This window comes from Scomber japonicus, chromosome 16 (genome assembly GCF_027409825.1).
Source record: "Scomber japonicus isolate fScoJap1 chromosome 16, fScoJap1.pri, whole genome shotgun sequence".
Classification (NCBI taxonomy): domain Eukaryota; kingdom Metazoa; phylum Chordata; class Actinopteri; order Scombriformes; family Scombridae; genus Scomber; species Scomber japonicus.
Window position 1 is genome coordinate 19281497 of NC_070593.1, and position 16897 is coordinate 19298393.

The 16897-nt window shown below is 41.3% G+C and overlaps 1 protein-coding gene across 2 annotated transcripts in view; it reads right to left on the reverse strand.

Moving 5' to 3' along the window:
* Positions 1-16897, reverse strand: part of LOC128375411 (pleckstrin homology domain-containing family G member 3) — a 30724-nt gene that overhangs the window by 6238 nt on the left and 7589 nt on the right. For both annotated transcript variants that reach the window (XM_053335759.1, XM_053335758.1), the window contains exons 3-14: positions 7955-8484; positions 5102-5202; positions 3342-3411; positions 3207-3253; positions 2965-3115; positions 2713-2844; positions 2066-2248; positions 1805-1897; positions 1418-1504; positions 1288-1318; positions 960-1061; positions 751-794 (exon numbers count right to left, since the gene is read on the reverse strand). In XM_053335759.1, the coding sequence (XP_053191734.1) occupies positions 751-794; positions 960-1061; positions 1288-1318; positions 1418-1504; positions 1805-1897; positions 2066-2248; positions 2713-2844; positions 2965-3115; positions 3207-3253; positions 3342-3411; positions 5102-5202; positions 7955-8484 (1571 nt within the window). The remainder of the gene's footprint in view (positions 1-750; positions 795-959; positions 1062-1287; positions 1319-1417; positions 1505-1804; positions 1898-2065; positions 2249-2712; positions 2845-2964; positions 3116-3206; positions 3254-3341; positions 3412-5101; positions 5203-7954; positions 8485-16897) is intronic.

The window sequence follows — 16897 nt, forward strand, 5'->3', positions numbered from 1 at the left end:
AAAAACAAATGACAGTGTCAATAACTATGAAAAAAGCATGTTCAAGTCAATATGATGAAATAACCTGAAGACCATATGCATCTTGTACAATTACAGTCAGGACATAATCTCTGTCTCCACAAGCAGGGAGTGATTGAGGCAGTAGTTAGTCTGGGCCAGACTTAAGGGAGGCCTTGTGATTAGATAAATTCCAATTAGAAACATCTTCCTCTTACAGACTCAAACTGGACATGATGCAATTAGCCAGGATGTGATGACCCACTCCCTCACCGAGATGGGAAGGTTGACATGAAAATTGCTTCTTCATTACACTGGTTCGAAAAATTGATCTGAACCAGAAGCAGAGGAGAACCGGGGACAAGAATACAGAGGTTTTCGCTTTCATTATGGCCAATTAGAAAAGATGAGAGCAGGAAGACGCCCAGATCTGAGTTTGACTATTGAAAAGAGCTTGTGTATGACAAAGCCTTCGTCCAATGTGGCATATAATTAAACATCATTATGGGTTAGGCCAGTGGAGTGGGAGGCTTTTGATCTGATTTTTTTTTAGGTGTCTTTGTAGGGGAACAAAGCAGAAGCGCAATAGAGACATGTCAAGCTCTCATTCGACATATAGGAAATAACCTTGGGAGGGGGCTGTGGGGCTGTGGGGCTGCTGGGTCACTAGAAGGTGCCCAAAATGTGGATCTAACTAAACCACTGTTAATGAATCTGCCCTTTTGTCTACCAAAATCCAACCAGTGTTACAACAATGTACCAACCTTTCGTGCTCCTGATGATTTGTTTTGCAGGCTCTAGAAAGAGGGAAATTGAAAATGGGACAATGAACTATATTTTTCTATTATGAATGCTTTTTAAACATGAAACCTTTTTAGTATCACACATAGATACAGACATAAATGTTTATTTGTGAGTTTATAAATACAAGATGGAGTGTGGGGGTGGGGTGGGTCTTTTACCCGATCTCCTCCTCCCATTTCGTCCTGCAAGATAGAAGTCTTCAGCTTGACAGGATTCGGCTCTCTTCAGCCTCTCAGGACTGTAGTGGTACTTCCCAGGATCTAGGCAACGAGAAGATATGTCATTATACTCAGAAGTGCAATTACAAAAACAATTTTCTCCACATAGATGGACAGGTTATGAGCTACGCCTGGTAAATTAAAGGGCATTCCATATTTTCCTCTGGAAATTAACCAGCTCCCCTTTTGTAAGCGGCATCTTTGGTTGCTACGGCAACAGTTAAATTGGTCTCAGCATAAGAAAAGTTAGTCTATTTGTAACACTTACGGTTAGAATTGTCCAGGATGGATTCTTTTGCCTTTAAAGAAAAGAGATAATGATGAGATAATAACAAGAGGTAATTTTCTACAGTATCTAAGGACCGAGAAATCCTGTGTGAGGCGACGAGGTTGTTTACCTTCGGTGGTACGATGGTGTTGTGGTTCTCAAGAATGAGCCTCTTAATGTGATGGGCCCAGAGACGCTTCTCTTCTACTGACTTGGCCTGGAAAAACAAGCACTTGTCATTTAGAAAGAGCCATTTACACTAATAGATACACTAGATACACGCATGCATACAGAATAGAGACAATACAGTCAAAAGCAGTGGCACTTAAGTGTTTGAATGAAATATTGTGACAAACCCAAACATCAAATGACTGTATTTTCTTCAATTATCTGAAAACAATAATATAAATATGAACAATACATGAATAGTCTTTGTTTAAATTACCGTTTAGTAACTAACTGTGTTGCAGGGTTAAAAAGGGTGGACGGTTACGAGTTTACTATAATTCACATTTACCTGCGCCGTATGGGGTTGCTTGGGATGCTTGAAGTGGATGACACTGAAGAGCAGGGGATCCTTGGCACTGTCAAGTAGCATTAGGGTGGCGCACTGAAACCACAATGAGTGCAGTGATGCAGGGGAGTTAGCTATTTGCTATCTTACTCATAAGACAGAAAATATGATTTTTCTGTTACACGCAGATCATCATTTCTCTTTGTCTACATTCTTTTTTTCAAATCTCTGATCAATAAAAAATAAAAATGTCAAAAAACATACTGAGATGTGGATCTTGTAGACGTAGTGTTCTCCTCTTTTCTTGGTAATGAGGAGCATCCTTTCGAAGAGGAAGAGTGTACGGGTGTTCTTTGCCCGTAAGACATGAAATGTGCCCTCCAGCACCAGCTCTCCATAGGTAGTCAGGTCAGGACCCTTCCAGTTGATCAGAAGAGACTGTATCTCCTGCAGATGCACATAAAAGCATAAACCCCCTCACATACACATTCTCAGCCAGGTTCCTTCAGCATGAAAGAAAATAAATGCCAACGTTTATGTGTAGTTTTTATAAAACATCCCTGCAAAGATAATCAGAAAGGTGAAGCAGACACTAGGTTAATGACTTAAAAGACTTGATAGAATGCTTACATAGCCAAATTGTGAGAAATTGTGAGGATTCGTTTTAGACAATATCTGCTCTGAGATTTGGAGCTTTAAAATATATATTTACGCACAGGGTCTCACAGGGCTGCTTTATTAAGAGAAACAAATACGTGGAACAAGAGTTATAGTGGCACTGAGTGAGTTTGAGAATACAGCAGAGGTAAAATGAGCAAAAAGGATGAATATTTGACTGTGAGGAGAGAAAACTGCATTCAAGTATACATTCACTTTCTATGTACTGTGTTTATATGGTGATTCCAGCTGACCTGAACTCTGACTGCGTGCTCATGTTTCCTCTTCATATCGTTGATGTACCAGGCCACTCCTGTCATAGTGTCTATGGCCTCCTGAATCACGTCATACCCCTCCTCATATGGGTCAAAGTGCTTTGCAATTTCCTTTAAAAGAGATTAGGTATAATGAAACAAAGAAAATCAGTCTTTCCGTACAGAATCATAACTTTATTAAGCCCTGGATGCTGCACTGAAGCAAAAATTATCAATGTGGGCATTCAGTACCTGAAGCAGTAGGTGATACTTCAGGATCCTCTGGACTGGCTTGAGCAGGTAGGAGCCCAGTGGGAGAGAGCGCTTCAGAGCAGCCTGACGATCCCTAAAAAACTTGGCCAGAGTTTTACTTCTCATGCAGTCGGTCAGTGCTCCTACTGAACTGGATGAGCAGAGAATGACATTTAGGGACACGTTTCCTCTGGTATTATCAACAAAAGTCTACTGAAATATAATATTTCCTAAATACTTACTTGGGATAGTTGGTGCAGTACTGGGTGTAGATTTCAAAGTATTCACTCTGGGTAAACAACATGAAGACAAACACATTAGTAGTGTTTATGTCCTTGAGGAGCCAATATTGCTGTGAGAAAGATGGCCATACTCACCTTATCCACAAAGCATCGGGCGATGGCGACAGGATCATTCTCACACATGTCCAAGGACTGCAGTAGTTCACTGACAAAAAAAGAGAGAAAATTGGGTGTTAATGGATGTGTTAATCCAATAGCCATGTCGCCGAGGGAAAACAATAACCACAAAGGAAGGAATAAATAATGACTACCGTCTACCATCAAGAAATCAATACTAATGCTTTTCTATGGAACTGACTTCAATTTTGGCTTTGGATGAGATTTGACACTTGTTAAGAAATATCACCACTAGAGGGCAGCATACATACATGTTAAAAAGGAGCCTTCTTGCATGTCAAGACTGAGCGTGAAAAACATGCATTTGATTTGGATTTAAACATGCTTACAGTTCCATCAAAGACAAGCTTCGCTCTGTGCTTGGGAAACTGAATCTTGAGTTATACAGTATTTATACGGTATTCTAATCTTTTACGTGGTGTGACATCACCGTACAAATGAAGGGTGGATTCATGGAAAAATAGTACTTGGCACGATAGCGATCGTTAACAAAAAGGATCAAACACAATTCATCACGGCATGTTCCATGACTTCAATCAAACACTATAGCTATAAGCAACTGTGCCAACACGCTTATGGTACAATGACAGAAATGGGGCACAGTGTCAATATTGTTTCATACCGCATGATTACTTTGTTAATGATATTAAAAGGTTTGTGAAGGAGGGTTAAGTGCTATGAAGAACAGAAAGTTCTGGATAAAAGCAAGGCACTTCATCAGTTAATCATCGTTTGCAAGGGTTTGAATTATAGTATGGTAACATACTGTTAGTAGGTCATCTACTGTACACGCTGTACTGTACAGCGTGTACAGTAGATGATCTATGAGATCCCTGGCAGGGTGACCAACACTTTTAAAACACTGCAGAGAGACTAATCTCTCTCACAACAAAAATCTGCTTTCCCTTCTGCAGCATTCTGCAAATTGACACAACTGTGTTGCAAAATTAAGTAAATATGTGGCATCTGTTCACAAGCTGACACATGCATGCCTACACTGAAACAAGACATTAAAAAAATATCACCATCTTTATTTCTAAAAATTATATTAAAACCATCCAACTGTGGTGTAAACTTTTGATCAAAATGGCACTACATGCCCTTTGAATCCAAAATCTGTGAATTCTTTCTATCGCTTTTGTACAGCTGGTTAGAATTTCATTAAAAAGCAGTAAGAATCAAATCTTCCCTAAATGGCTTTCAGTGCTGTATGATAGCATTGGCATTAAGAGGCAGGGTCCTCACTGTGAGAGGAGACAGGAATGTTAATGTGTGTTTTGGCAAGCAGTGTGGTCAGCAATGAGCACTTGCTGACATACGATGATTAAATGTAAAGCTAGGCTGCACCACCATCTCTGTGGCTCTCACATATGTGCAAAAAAGTGTGTTTGCTGTGGTGTGTGTTGCTCTTTTGTGCTCACTGCATCCGTTCTGAGTCAGTGGAGGAAATGTGGAGCACCGAGTGAAATAAACGTCATGCATTCATAGCATTCCTCATATCCTATTTTCAACACTTCAAATTGTGTGAAAGTGTTCCTCGCCCAAAGTAAGTGTATGGGGGAGTTAAAATTTCTCAATGCCCGTCTCCTCTGCTGTGCCAGGCTACCATAAATCACTGCCTCTTCAAGTGTAATCAGTAGCTTAAACTGTTTCTCTAAATCTGTTTCTCTGTATCTACAAAAGGGAGTAACATTGTTTTTTAGGGAGGGGAGGCTTACCTGTTGAACTCATAGATGTCCTCTATGTTTCCAAACAGAGCACACACTTGCTCTGGTCGTATGGGAAGGTTACTCATATCGATAATGTGAGCCAAATAGTCCTGGAAAAACAGCAGTAATTAAGTTATATTTAAAAAAACACTCACAGCTCATTTCAGTATTTGGTAACATGTGTAAAGCACTTGCACATTCTTACCAACAGAGGGAGTATAATAATAGAGAGACAATTTTCCCCTTGTGCCTTTCTTATATTCTCTGTGATGAGCAATCTGTTTTCATGTGACATTTCCAATCCAGCGGATTGCTACAGTGTCTAACATCCTTTTCATTTAATGTACATAGATAGTCAAGACCTCAAAGCTTTTTCTGTTTTCAAAAAGGACCATTACTTCACATGTTAGTGATGTGATCTTCAAAGAATCCTTTTAAGGATTTGTTCTATTACTACAGGCCAATGTGTGTTTCTGGAAGAGGTTCTGTCGTACCCAGACCATAAACATCATCACAGTTTGTTCCCCTCCCAGGACCCGACTTTTCTTTGGTCTCAGGAGTACTATTATGAAGTAGATAAAAATATCCTAAAAGCACAGAAGCCCAATATGCCAACATCTGGTTAATCACCATGCCCAATTACACACTCACGTGTCATTCAAACAAGTCAGCACAGTCAGAGGAGTATGTTGACGAGAGACAAACTCAGACACAAGCAGTGACTAAATAAAGAGTATATCAGTAAACAGCTTGTATACACACTCAGCCGCCCCAATGAAGTGGTGCAAATACACACTTAGCAGGACAACAGATTAAGAGAGCAGTCATCACATCACTCTAGTGAATGAACTGCAGTTGGCCATCAATGGAGAATTCCAGCACAGTGACAGCAATGCTGACTTACAGTCAGCAGGGCGTCTCATAGTCTCCGTTAGAAAAGCTTGTCACAAGTGTGAACACCATGCACACACGTGACCTTTAGCATAGCGCGAGATATATACTGCTGTGTATGTCTCCTAGCTTATAGTGCTACAAGCTGTGTTATATTAAAAAATAAGCAGGACTGTTGTGGGACAAAGTGGACACATTTTTAAAGATTTAAGAATTACACAGTAATATGTTAAATCAGCTCTTCTGAGCTCATAAGTACAGACCACATTCTTGCTTTAACTATGTTGAGTATGATTGTTCAGGGTGTGTTCAGGCCAGGTGTTTGGGATGTTTTTAGACATGTGAGACCAACTGGGTCGAACAGCTGTTCTCAAAACTTTATTCCATGGATGGACAGCGCAGAGAGAGAGAGAGAGAGAGAGAGAGAGAGAGAGAGAGAGAGAGAGAGAGAAAGAGAGAAAGAGAGAAAGAGAGAAAGAGAGAGAGAGAGAGAGAGAGAGAGAGAGAGAGAGAGACAATACATCCAAAGGCCAGGATGGACACGGCTTCAACAGCTGCTTGTGGGCTCAGTGTCAATATCGAGCTGAAACTTTGAATTAGTTTGCTGAAGAAACAGTTTCACACGTATCTGTCAGATTCAAGCCTTAGTGTGAAATTAAAATAAGTCATATGGAATCAATGTTATTGAAGCCATACTGTAATCACAAAAGGATAACAGATACATCTGTATTATAATAAGTTCCCACACGGTATTCTATGGAAAAACCCATTGCTATCCTTTCATCTGTGTTATTTCTCCAGTTGGCGCAAAGTTGGAGGTGTTTGTGTTGGCTGGGAGCTTCCTGAGAGCTCAGGCTGGGCTGGAGCTCGCTGCAGGGCCTGTATGACCGGGGCCAGACCAGGCAGGGCTGCTGCGTCTGTCAACTGAAATACTTAGAAGTCCTGGAAGTGTTTGTCAGGAGCAAGCCGTTATTCAAGCTGAGGCAAGGGGAGCGCTCCCTCCCTCCCACAGCAACTGCCAGACGCCAGCAAAGTCAGAGACAAGGTGAGGAGAGGTGCAAGCTGGTTTACTGCCAGTCTGTCGCAGAAATACCTCACGTGTTAAAGACATTACCATCAGTGCAGTGGGGACTGTTTGACAGCAGCGTACTCCAGTTTCTATGCGAGACCAAAGAAGATTGAGGGCTGAGGAGGTTTCTTTGTCTGGAAGTTGTTTCCATACTACAATAGGCAGAAAAGTGGTCTGTGAGTGGTGATATCATCCCTGGCCCATTTTCCATGCTTTACATCTCTAAGATGAGATTTCTACTATCACCAACTAAGATCACAAAGCTTGAGGTTTCTGCCATGAAAGACCTGCACTGTGTTCCATTTATGATGCTGTGCTTGAACTCCAGATATGAGTACAATCTGCTTTCCTAGGCTACAGGCTGTAAACTTTCACTGCTCTGTAAATACACAAAATGGTTTATATACAACACTATGGCCAGATCATAAACTGCTCCACAGCCGTGATCTGTATAAGCTAGAAAGCTATAAACAACACGCACAATTGCCAGATGTCAGACATGCATTTTGTCAACTGACTTATTTGTTTAGAAAGCAGGAGATCTGAAAGGGTAAAATAAAATAAAAATCCATTGGATATTTTACAAGTACCAGAATCATTTGTGACCACAGACAGCTGCTTGGAACACAGGAGACATTATTTGGTCTCAAAAGCCATTGAGTCCAATTCCCCTATTTTGGCTCCTTGCTAGCCAAATTCAGTAAATCACCTCTGCAGTGTGCTGCAGACATTAAGTCACAGTTTCATATTAATCCAAGTCAAACATATGCTTTAAATACACAGAATACTAATGATTTACTCTCTAATATCAAACGGTTGGCTGGCAGTGAATGCTTGGCTGAAAGTGAAGAATAGTCACTCTAACAGAAAACTCAGTCAGCATAACCCTGACATCAACTCACCTCCACAATGCTGCGCAGGTCCTTGACGTACATGCGCTCTGTCTCAATGATCTCCATGACAACACGGTCCACATAGGTCAGCTTCGGATTGGGCGCCATGGTGTCCGTGACGACAGGAGAGGCTGGGATTTGGAGTATTTTGCCACTTGCCTTCTTATTTGAGGAGGCGTTGTTGTTGTTCCACTGGTTGCTGATCGCCCTGGGCTCCAGATGTTCCCGCCAGTGGCCTCTGGAGCCAGTAAGGAGGGGACTGTGGTCCCCTGCTCGCTCTACGGCCGGGCTCAGTTCCAAGTCTATGTCCTCCTCGTTCGGGACGGGCGGGGTGCTGGAGGAAGGAAGGGCAACGGTGCTCCCAAAAAGGCTGTGACTATCACGGGATGAGCCAGAGGACAGGGTGGACACTAGGCTCACTGGACGTTCACCCTCTCCGTCCAGCGGCTCCACACATAGCTGGCTGTAACAGTCTGGTCCCAGGTCAACGTTTGCGCGGTCATTTTCAGTGGCGAGGGGCGAGGACAGCTGAGGAGATTCTGTTGCAGGTGGGAGGAACACAGACAGAAGAGAGGTGTCAGGAAAAACAGTGCATCTAACTGACTTTGACATCTGGAAAAAAGACACTACAAATTTATTGTGGCAGTCTGTTAAGCATCAAATTCATCATATTTCAAAATACACTATTATTATTATACACTATTATATTTCAAAATGGTTTGAATTTCACTTCCAAACAACTGCTATTTTATTAGTTTAATTATATATTTTTTATTTCTTTGCTGATGACATACAGGTCTATAAGGGAAAAAGTCTGTGGTCTGTGAATGTCAGATTAATATAATTCTGAAAGCGTTCTTGCAACAATAGACTATTATCCAGTAATCAATAAAACACAGCTCAAGGCTCTGCATTTCTACTCAGACAGCAAGGAGTGGTTTACAGTAAAAGGCCTTAGTCAAATCATTACTGACACTGCCCAATTACAACACTGCGTATTCTATGGAAAACCCAGCCATTTCCTCTTGTTCTCCTGACTGCTGAAGGCCTAACCTTGGAAAAACAGAGAGAGGGAAAACTGATGAGAAGAAGAAAAAAAAAAAAAAAGGTGGGGAGGGGGTGACCAGAAGGTTTGTTTATATGTCTTTATTGGGCTACGTCTGAATTTAAGAGAAATAGAATCCATATTCAGTTTCACATCCTTCCTGGCCAGATGGGGAATTTTCCTCACTAAAGTTTCCTAAATATATGAAGTCATGGCAGTGTGAGAATGGGGCACTGAGTGGCCACTGTGCACTGAACTCCATTTCCTGAAATATCTGGAGGGCAAAAGGGGTCAAAACCATTTTGCCAAGCTGAAGAAATAAGGCTTTGTTGTTTAAATTGACTTCAGACTAATAAATTGGATTGTATGAGGCACAAACCATCATTAAGTAAAACATTGAGTGAAATGACTTAGGTAAGTGATATTGCCAAGTGGGGATGGAGAGCATAATTTGGTGTTGAGAGCCCACAGATGTAATTTATGTCATGAGCCTGAAATAAACTCCCCTACTCCAGTGTTGACAAGCTTAAGCTTAAATAATGTTCATCATTAGATATGCATCATTGGTCAGCTGCCCACAGCTGATAACACAAACCTGATGCTGCACAGAAAAGGTATTTCAGCAGTCTGCTCGAGGTTGACAGATTCACTACTAACCAGCATATTCTCTTGACTTACCTCCCATATACAGTTTTATAGAGAACATACAACCTTTTATGGCTCTCCTTGGAATAAATTATGCTAAACAAGCAAAATATTTCATGTGTGAGCCTGAGATGTGCCTGAAGTCTTTGATTTATGAGACCCTGAAAAAAAGGGTGACAGGCAACTGGATGATGGGCTTCACATGAAGAATCAAACTGCCTTCCAGTTTATTCAGACTCTCTCGCACTCATACACTCACACACACACACACACACACACACACACCTACCTTCTGGCATCCTCAAACTTTCCATGAGTCAGTACTGAGCTCATGAGAGCCTTGTTCACGCTGCACTGCTCGCTCCACAATCCACACTGCGCTGTCCCAACAACACAGTTCCCATGCTAAAACCTCACTGGGAGAAACGGATGAGCTGGCAAGCAGAAGCTGACCACTAGAGAAAACTCTGTTTACGCTCCGTGACAAATCACAGGGTTGATGGTGTAGAGGGAGTGTAGTGGTGGGCTATTACACTCACTACACCACAATGAATTAAAATGAGGCATCTGCCTACTGTGCCACTTCTGTGTTTATACTGTGTCCTGCGTCCTGCATGAAACTCCCTTCCTCCTTCCTTCTCTTCCCTTTATAATAAAGCTGCTGTGAATACTGCAGTCCATGCAAAGTCAAAGGAAAAGGGGGCAAATGGCACAATGAGGACTAAGGACAGCCAAAAAGCCCTTGCACACTGTCACTTTTATAGTTAGTATAGCTTATTCCTGCCTGCAACTGAATGCAGATGTGCTGGAACAGGACAGGAGGAATAGTAGTACGAATAACATTTCACAACTTATCTTGTAAGACCTGAGCACACACTTGACCCCAGTAGCTCAGCTTTGATTGGTCACTTCAGATATGGAGTCTGTAGGCAGCCATTATCTGGGTCTGATACCACACACCACATGTTTCAGGGGAAAAACAGCCATGATGGACCACTCATTGGTGACTTTGTTGAAACAGACCGTGCAGAGGAATGCAAATGACCTGGTCAACGTGCAGGTCTGCGATAAGCCCAGCTCCCGATGCAATCCAGTCCAAAGTGTTTCCATTCTGCCTGTCACTCTGGACAAAAGATGACTCACGATCTGCATTGTAGTCTACATCCTCCTATGAGTCATTTACAGACAGTCCGATGCGCATCAGTCATACTTCAGTCCTCTTAATATAGTAAATAGTAAGCAACCATTATCATACAGACTGTGTAAAAGTAGAGTGTCTGGTCTTACTTGGTGCCACAGAGTCTCTTCAGCATCTGCAAACATTTATCACTAATCTCTGAGGGATCTGTAGCCACAGTGGCAAGGCCGTACCCATTACTGTGCCACCCTGTTGTCAGATGTGGAGAGCTGCAAACTGCCTGGTATCACAGTTATCTTTAATTTTTTTTTTTTTAACTATAACAAGATTTTGCTTGAGAAAAACTGAATGAACTTTTGTTTCATGCACAGTCTTTCCTACTGTCATATTTAATGTGACCTCTATCTATAGATTGTATTTCTATCCTCCATCTCATACTTTGATAGCTGTTGCCATGGTGGATAGTAATTGTTGGGAGAGAATCAACATACATGCAAACATCATTTTTCTTTTCAGCGACAGAAATGGATCAAAAAGATATGCACAGCTTTCTGACAGCAAATTTGTTGCCATTAACTTTATTGGAAGGAAAAAATAGTTCTTGGAATTCAAACTTTAAAAAGCACAAATGTCAATGATGTCTTGGCAATAACCACAGGGAAAGGTCTATAAAAAGAAACCACCGTAACAGACACAGTGTGCAATGTAGACTAGTTTAAACCATCTGTTTTCTGCTAAACTACCAACCGGCTAAAGCGATCATGTATAACATCAGCAGACACACTCTTTCAAATAGTCTTGTGTGTTTGAAAAGTGCTGTTTGAAACTCCTGATATAGGAGATCTTTGGAAAATAATACACATAAATTCACATACTGACAGCAGCTAAATGCAGTATATGATTGATTATATGTATATGAGAGATTTAATACATGCAGGTAAGAGTGTGAAGGTCTAGTGTGAAGGTCTGTGCTACACATTTTGACTTAAATTTACAATATTTATTATGAGAAGACTGCCACAAAATGTTCATACAGGTCATACATGAGGGAATGATGCCTTCACGTCTACAGTATCAGTTAAAAGTTTGTGTATTCAAACCTTTGACTGGTGTTATACATCGTTCAAAATTGTTACCATTTTTGTATTTATTTACAACAAATCATTCTCCTTCATCTCCCTTCTAAACAGCTTGTTAAACCGACCTGTCAAATCATACACTTTTGCACAGTTAAATATACGATCAAAGGCAAAATTTCCATTTAAGCCAAGCCACAGTTAATTCATTCACACCACATCTTCACACAGTATAACAACCTCAACACAACACAGCGCTCTCCTTTGTTTCAGCACCGCATCAATACAGTTGTTAACCCACAGATGTAACCATTAACCGAGTCAAGGCTGGAGAGATAGTATAGTATTTGGACTACATTTCAGATAGCCCTCTAACCTCAGTGCTTCCCAGCAGTTTTTCAAAGTCCACTCAGACTCAACAAATACACTAGCAACGCTGTTTCATTAAGTGTATGTAGTCTGTCATCCTTAATGGTTTACATTTGAGCAGTTGCTGGTGTGTGACCAGATTACTAATGTTGCTACCAAATGAAAAAATGCTTGAAATTCCCCCCCAAAAAAACCTCCAAATCCCTCATTGTAATTCTTTGAATTCCAGTTTCCTGGCTGTTAAGCCGAGGTTAACATTTACAGACAAAGGTGTGTTAATGCTACAGGCATGACCTTCCTCTTTCTTTTGTTGCTTCCCTAAACCCAAAGCCCCTGGACAGTAGTTTGCTTTAATGCAGTTCCACTTCCACCGCACACTAATACAACCAGCTACAGAGTTATCCTGTAAAGTTAAAGTAAACGTAAGGTGATTCTGAACCATGATAAAAACAAGATCTTTGTCAGGAACTGTCCGATTGATAAGAAATGAGTGAGTGTGATGAGTATGGCAGGTGTATACGGGTTTCATCATGCCTGTTTCATGGCTGAAAGCAGTCGGGGCATTCACTCACCGAGGGGCTCGATGACTAATCAGACATTTCGTGAACTACTCTGCCGCTGACATCACAGCTATATGAATGACATGCAGTACCTAATAAGGTGCTTCCGGAGGTGAAGAGGAACACTGAAATGAATACCCCCAACACCTGGTTATTAACTTTTCTAAAAAGGCAACAGTCACAGGAATGACAGAAATGATCTTTATCTGTCTGTGGTTGTTGTCTGTGGGACACAAAGCGTTCCTTTATATAGTAAATCTTCCAGCTTACGTAAAAACTATCTTAGACACACCTAAGGAGTCGTCACTAACATGCCAAACATAGCACAGACTGACATGATCTGGCGTATCAAAGCAACAATTACTTCCAGCTAAATATTACCACCTCCTCTGAGGACACGATAAGTCACAGCATGTAGCTATGACGTTAGTTGTTGCTTGTAAAATCCTGTGATGATGTGACTGGCATTTTCTCATCAGCTCATGCAAACTAGCACTTATGCAGATAACCATGCAAATTCTTACAGAGGACATAGTCTAGCTTTATGTTTTCCAACATCTAAAACTGCCTTAACGATGTACCTGTCTGGTTTTAATGTGTTTTGTACTCACGCTAGGATGGAAAGAACTTTGTAATGCATTGTGTAAGATAGAGTCTATTTGCCTTCAGGTATTACGAAACAAAGTAGACACAAACGAGGGTAATAATAACGTCAGTCGAAAGATTATAATGCTGGTTTCAACACAAAAAACAACAGACTCCCCGTCATCCCTGTCAAGTTGTATTAATTATATGTTTAAAATAAAGCAACACAACAAATGCACTGACTGTTGTAGCTGATACGTGTTCTTATCTTCATTCTTTGCATACCTTAAGAGACAGCAGTGATGAGATTCATCCACCAAAACAAAAAGCCTGAAAGGTGAAGGTGTCGATGTCCAAATCTGTTCCTTTAAGTTTGTCTCTTATCGCTGTAACTCCTGTAACCACACACTTGATATGATGAACGATGAGTGGGCACTACACAGTAAAATAGGCGCTGTCTCCAAGTGAGACACACCTTGATGACTATTTTTTGCCAAACTCACTAGGACCCCAAGTAAGACTTAATTCAATATTTGGCTGTAAATCAATAACCTAGACTTTGTGCTGAAGTTTCCGCTGTGCTATGTTGTCTGGCTTACAGCCTTTTGCTTTCTAACCAAATTAGGGGGAAAAGAAACAGGAACAACACAGCCTATATCTATGTTCAGCATGCAAATCCTCACCCTAAAGCTGCTGAAACGCTGCACCAGACAGGACTCTCTTACCACTGGAAAACTGATAGCGGCTAACAGACGCCGCTCTGAAGCACCTAGGCTCCTCAAAGTATTTGCTGCCTATGGCAAGTCTGTCATTTGCATCACTTTTGAGCATTTTTCTAAGCACCAAAAACAAACAGAAAGAGTCAGACGGACAGCACCGTAGACAGGATATCCCACTGAAAAAAAGCAAGCCCCTGCCTGCTGTTAGTAACCTGGAACACGGCCGCTCCTGCTTGATTCATAGTGACTCACTTACCAAACAGTGATGAATTTGAACCAAGCAGGCCAATGAATCACACCTAAAGCCACCTTGTGATGTTCCTCCCCAGAATACCTCAACCTCACAGGCAACAGCATGATTATTGACAATAAAATGATGAAATATGGTTTGATTTCCTGTCTTGTGATATCTTTTTATCAAACAAAATGTTTTTAGTGACCTTCCTTGAAAAAAACAAAACTCATAGTTTGGAGCACATTCTTGCTGTCTTTCCATCTGTTTGCTTTTACTGTGCTTGTAAAAAGTCATTATTTTGTGGAGATTCCCACTGGCCATAAAGACAACTTTTACCTCTCAAATTAAAGCATGTAACAGGGTGGAAAACCTTACTTCCTAATTGGCTGATTAATATGTTCATTCACGAGCACGGAAGAAGAAAAAAAAACCCCACAACTAGCTCAACAACAGACTGCTAATCTGCTAACTTATCTTTCCAAGCCAAGGGCACAGTGTGTGACCCTGTTTTCCTTTGCGGATAAAGAGAGAATGATGTATTGCGCTACATCTTAATAATGTCCTTCCGCCCCTCAAGATCCACTCAAAACTTCCTTCTTCAACACCCCTCCACAACCTCTGGCATTCAACTCCTCCCCCAGTGGCTGTTTGGAGACAGAGGGAGGTAGTTTTGCACTGATCCCCATGGGAAAAGCTCCTCCCCACCTGGCAACAGTGAATGGCTGCCCTTCAGGAGGGCAGGAGGCACAAGCATAGAGAGGGGCCTCCAGGAGTCTTCACAGACCATTATCAAACAGCATGAGTCAGAAGACTGGCGATAAGACACTGAGTCCAGATTGATTTCTTATCCCTTGATGGAGGAATGAATTTAAGTCTCATCAAGGTGTTTCTGCTTTAAACTGCCTTTTACCCACACAATATTTTGTTGGATTTATACCTGAGCTTTTAATGCTGTGTTAATAATTAGCCTGAAGGTCGGTAAATAAACGGCAGTGAATGACAGAGGCTGAGTAAACACTTGCAAACCTCAACCTGCATACCACAATGACAGTCAAGGTCGAAATGTTGTGCTGGGAAAGCTTTGGGGGAATTCTGATCCTTAAAAATGAAACTAACTGTGCTTTCACTCATTTACTGTGTGTAGTTAAACATCTTGATACTTGTGTAAACTTTAAAAGATTTTTTAGATTCCTGGAATGCTCAGACATGATAAAGAAGGTGGCTACCACTATTGCAAAATACTGCCTTATCTTACTTCAGTTTCTCATAAATCCTGATATCAAATGAAAAAAAAGAAAAAAAAAGAAAACCACACATGTATGTTTGTAGATGAACCACTTATAATACGCAGAAAAAAACGAGATATGAGGTAGGTCAAAAAAATTCACCTCGCCAGCAATTAAGTGTGACATGTTTCAGAGAGATAGAATTTACCTCGCCAGCCTTTAAGAGTGACATGTTTCAGACAGATAGATGTCTCAAAGTAACAACAGCACAAAACTCCTCAAATTTAATCTTGTAAACCTCCCCTGGCTCTTAAAGGATCCAACCGTGCCAGCTGACCTCAGTGCATAGGCATGTGATGATCCACTTTGGAAACTCCTCCATCAACAAGCCCCCCCTCTAAGCAAAAAGAGCCCTTCAGGCACTAGCACACAGCAAGCCCTCCATCTATACAAAAAACTCCCATTTCCTCTGGACAACACACACACACACACACACACACACACGCCATCTGGGCCCAACGGAGGCCCGGAGGTGTGAATCCATTGTAAACTTTACCAACAGTTTGACAGTCTACAACCACACAGCTGTCCTTTTTGCACCTCTCTGCAGAGTCGACTGGTGGTCAGGGCTGGTGGCGGGACAGCTGTGTGAAGTGTGGAGGGGAGAAGTTCAGGGAGGACTCCGCTTACTTCACATCAAGCCGTTTATCACATGCAGCGTTATAAAGGGCGTGATGCTGTTTTTCTTGTGGTTTAGAATTTCACATTTACTGTACACAGCACTCAAATGAGGAAATTGACATACTACTTTTTTGTGCATATATTAGTAAATACAGAGCAGCTTTGTTTTTTCATGCTTAAATAAATCACTAGAAATAGTATTAAGTACACTACATTAAACATTACTGTGTCATTACTGTAGTTCAGTGCAGTATCTGCAAACAGATTACAATCTTTGAATGCGCTCTTGCTTACCAAACCACAACTGAATGCTAAGTGTTATGTGGAGGAAGCTGATAAAGACTTTTATATGTTTAAATGAGTTTCTAAGAGGCCATCTGACAGGAACACCCAAAGCAGAGAGTCGAAAGGCTGTAACTAATGTGGGTAATCCAGCGGAAGAGCTCTATAGGAGGAATGCTATTGTAGGGGGGGGCCGTAAAATGATTTACATTAAAATACATTATTTTGTGAGGAGTACGGGAGTCTGAGCCAAACAATGGGATGAAATACAGTGGATGTGGGGCTGTATAAAATCTGGTACAATGCTAGTGGTGTTATGTAATGATTCACATAAACATAAGAAATAGTTAGAGTACAAAACACAAAACATGGGGGGGGGGGGGGGGGGGGG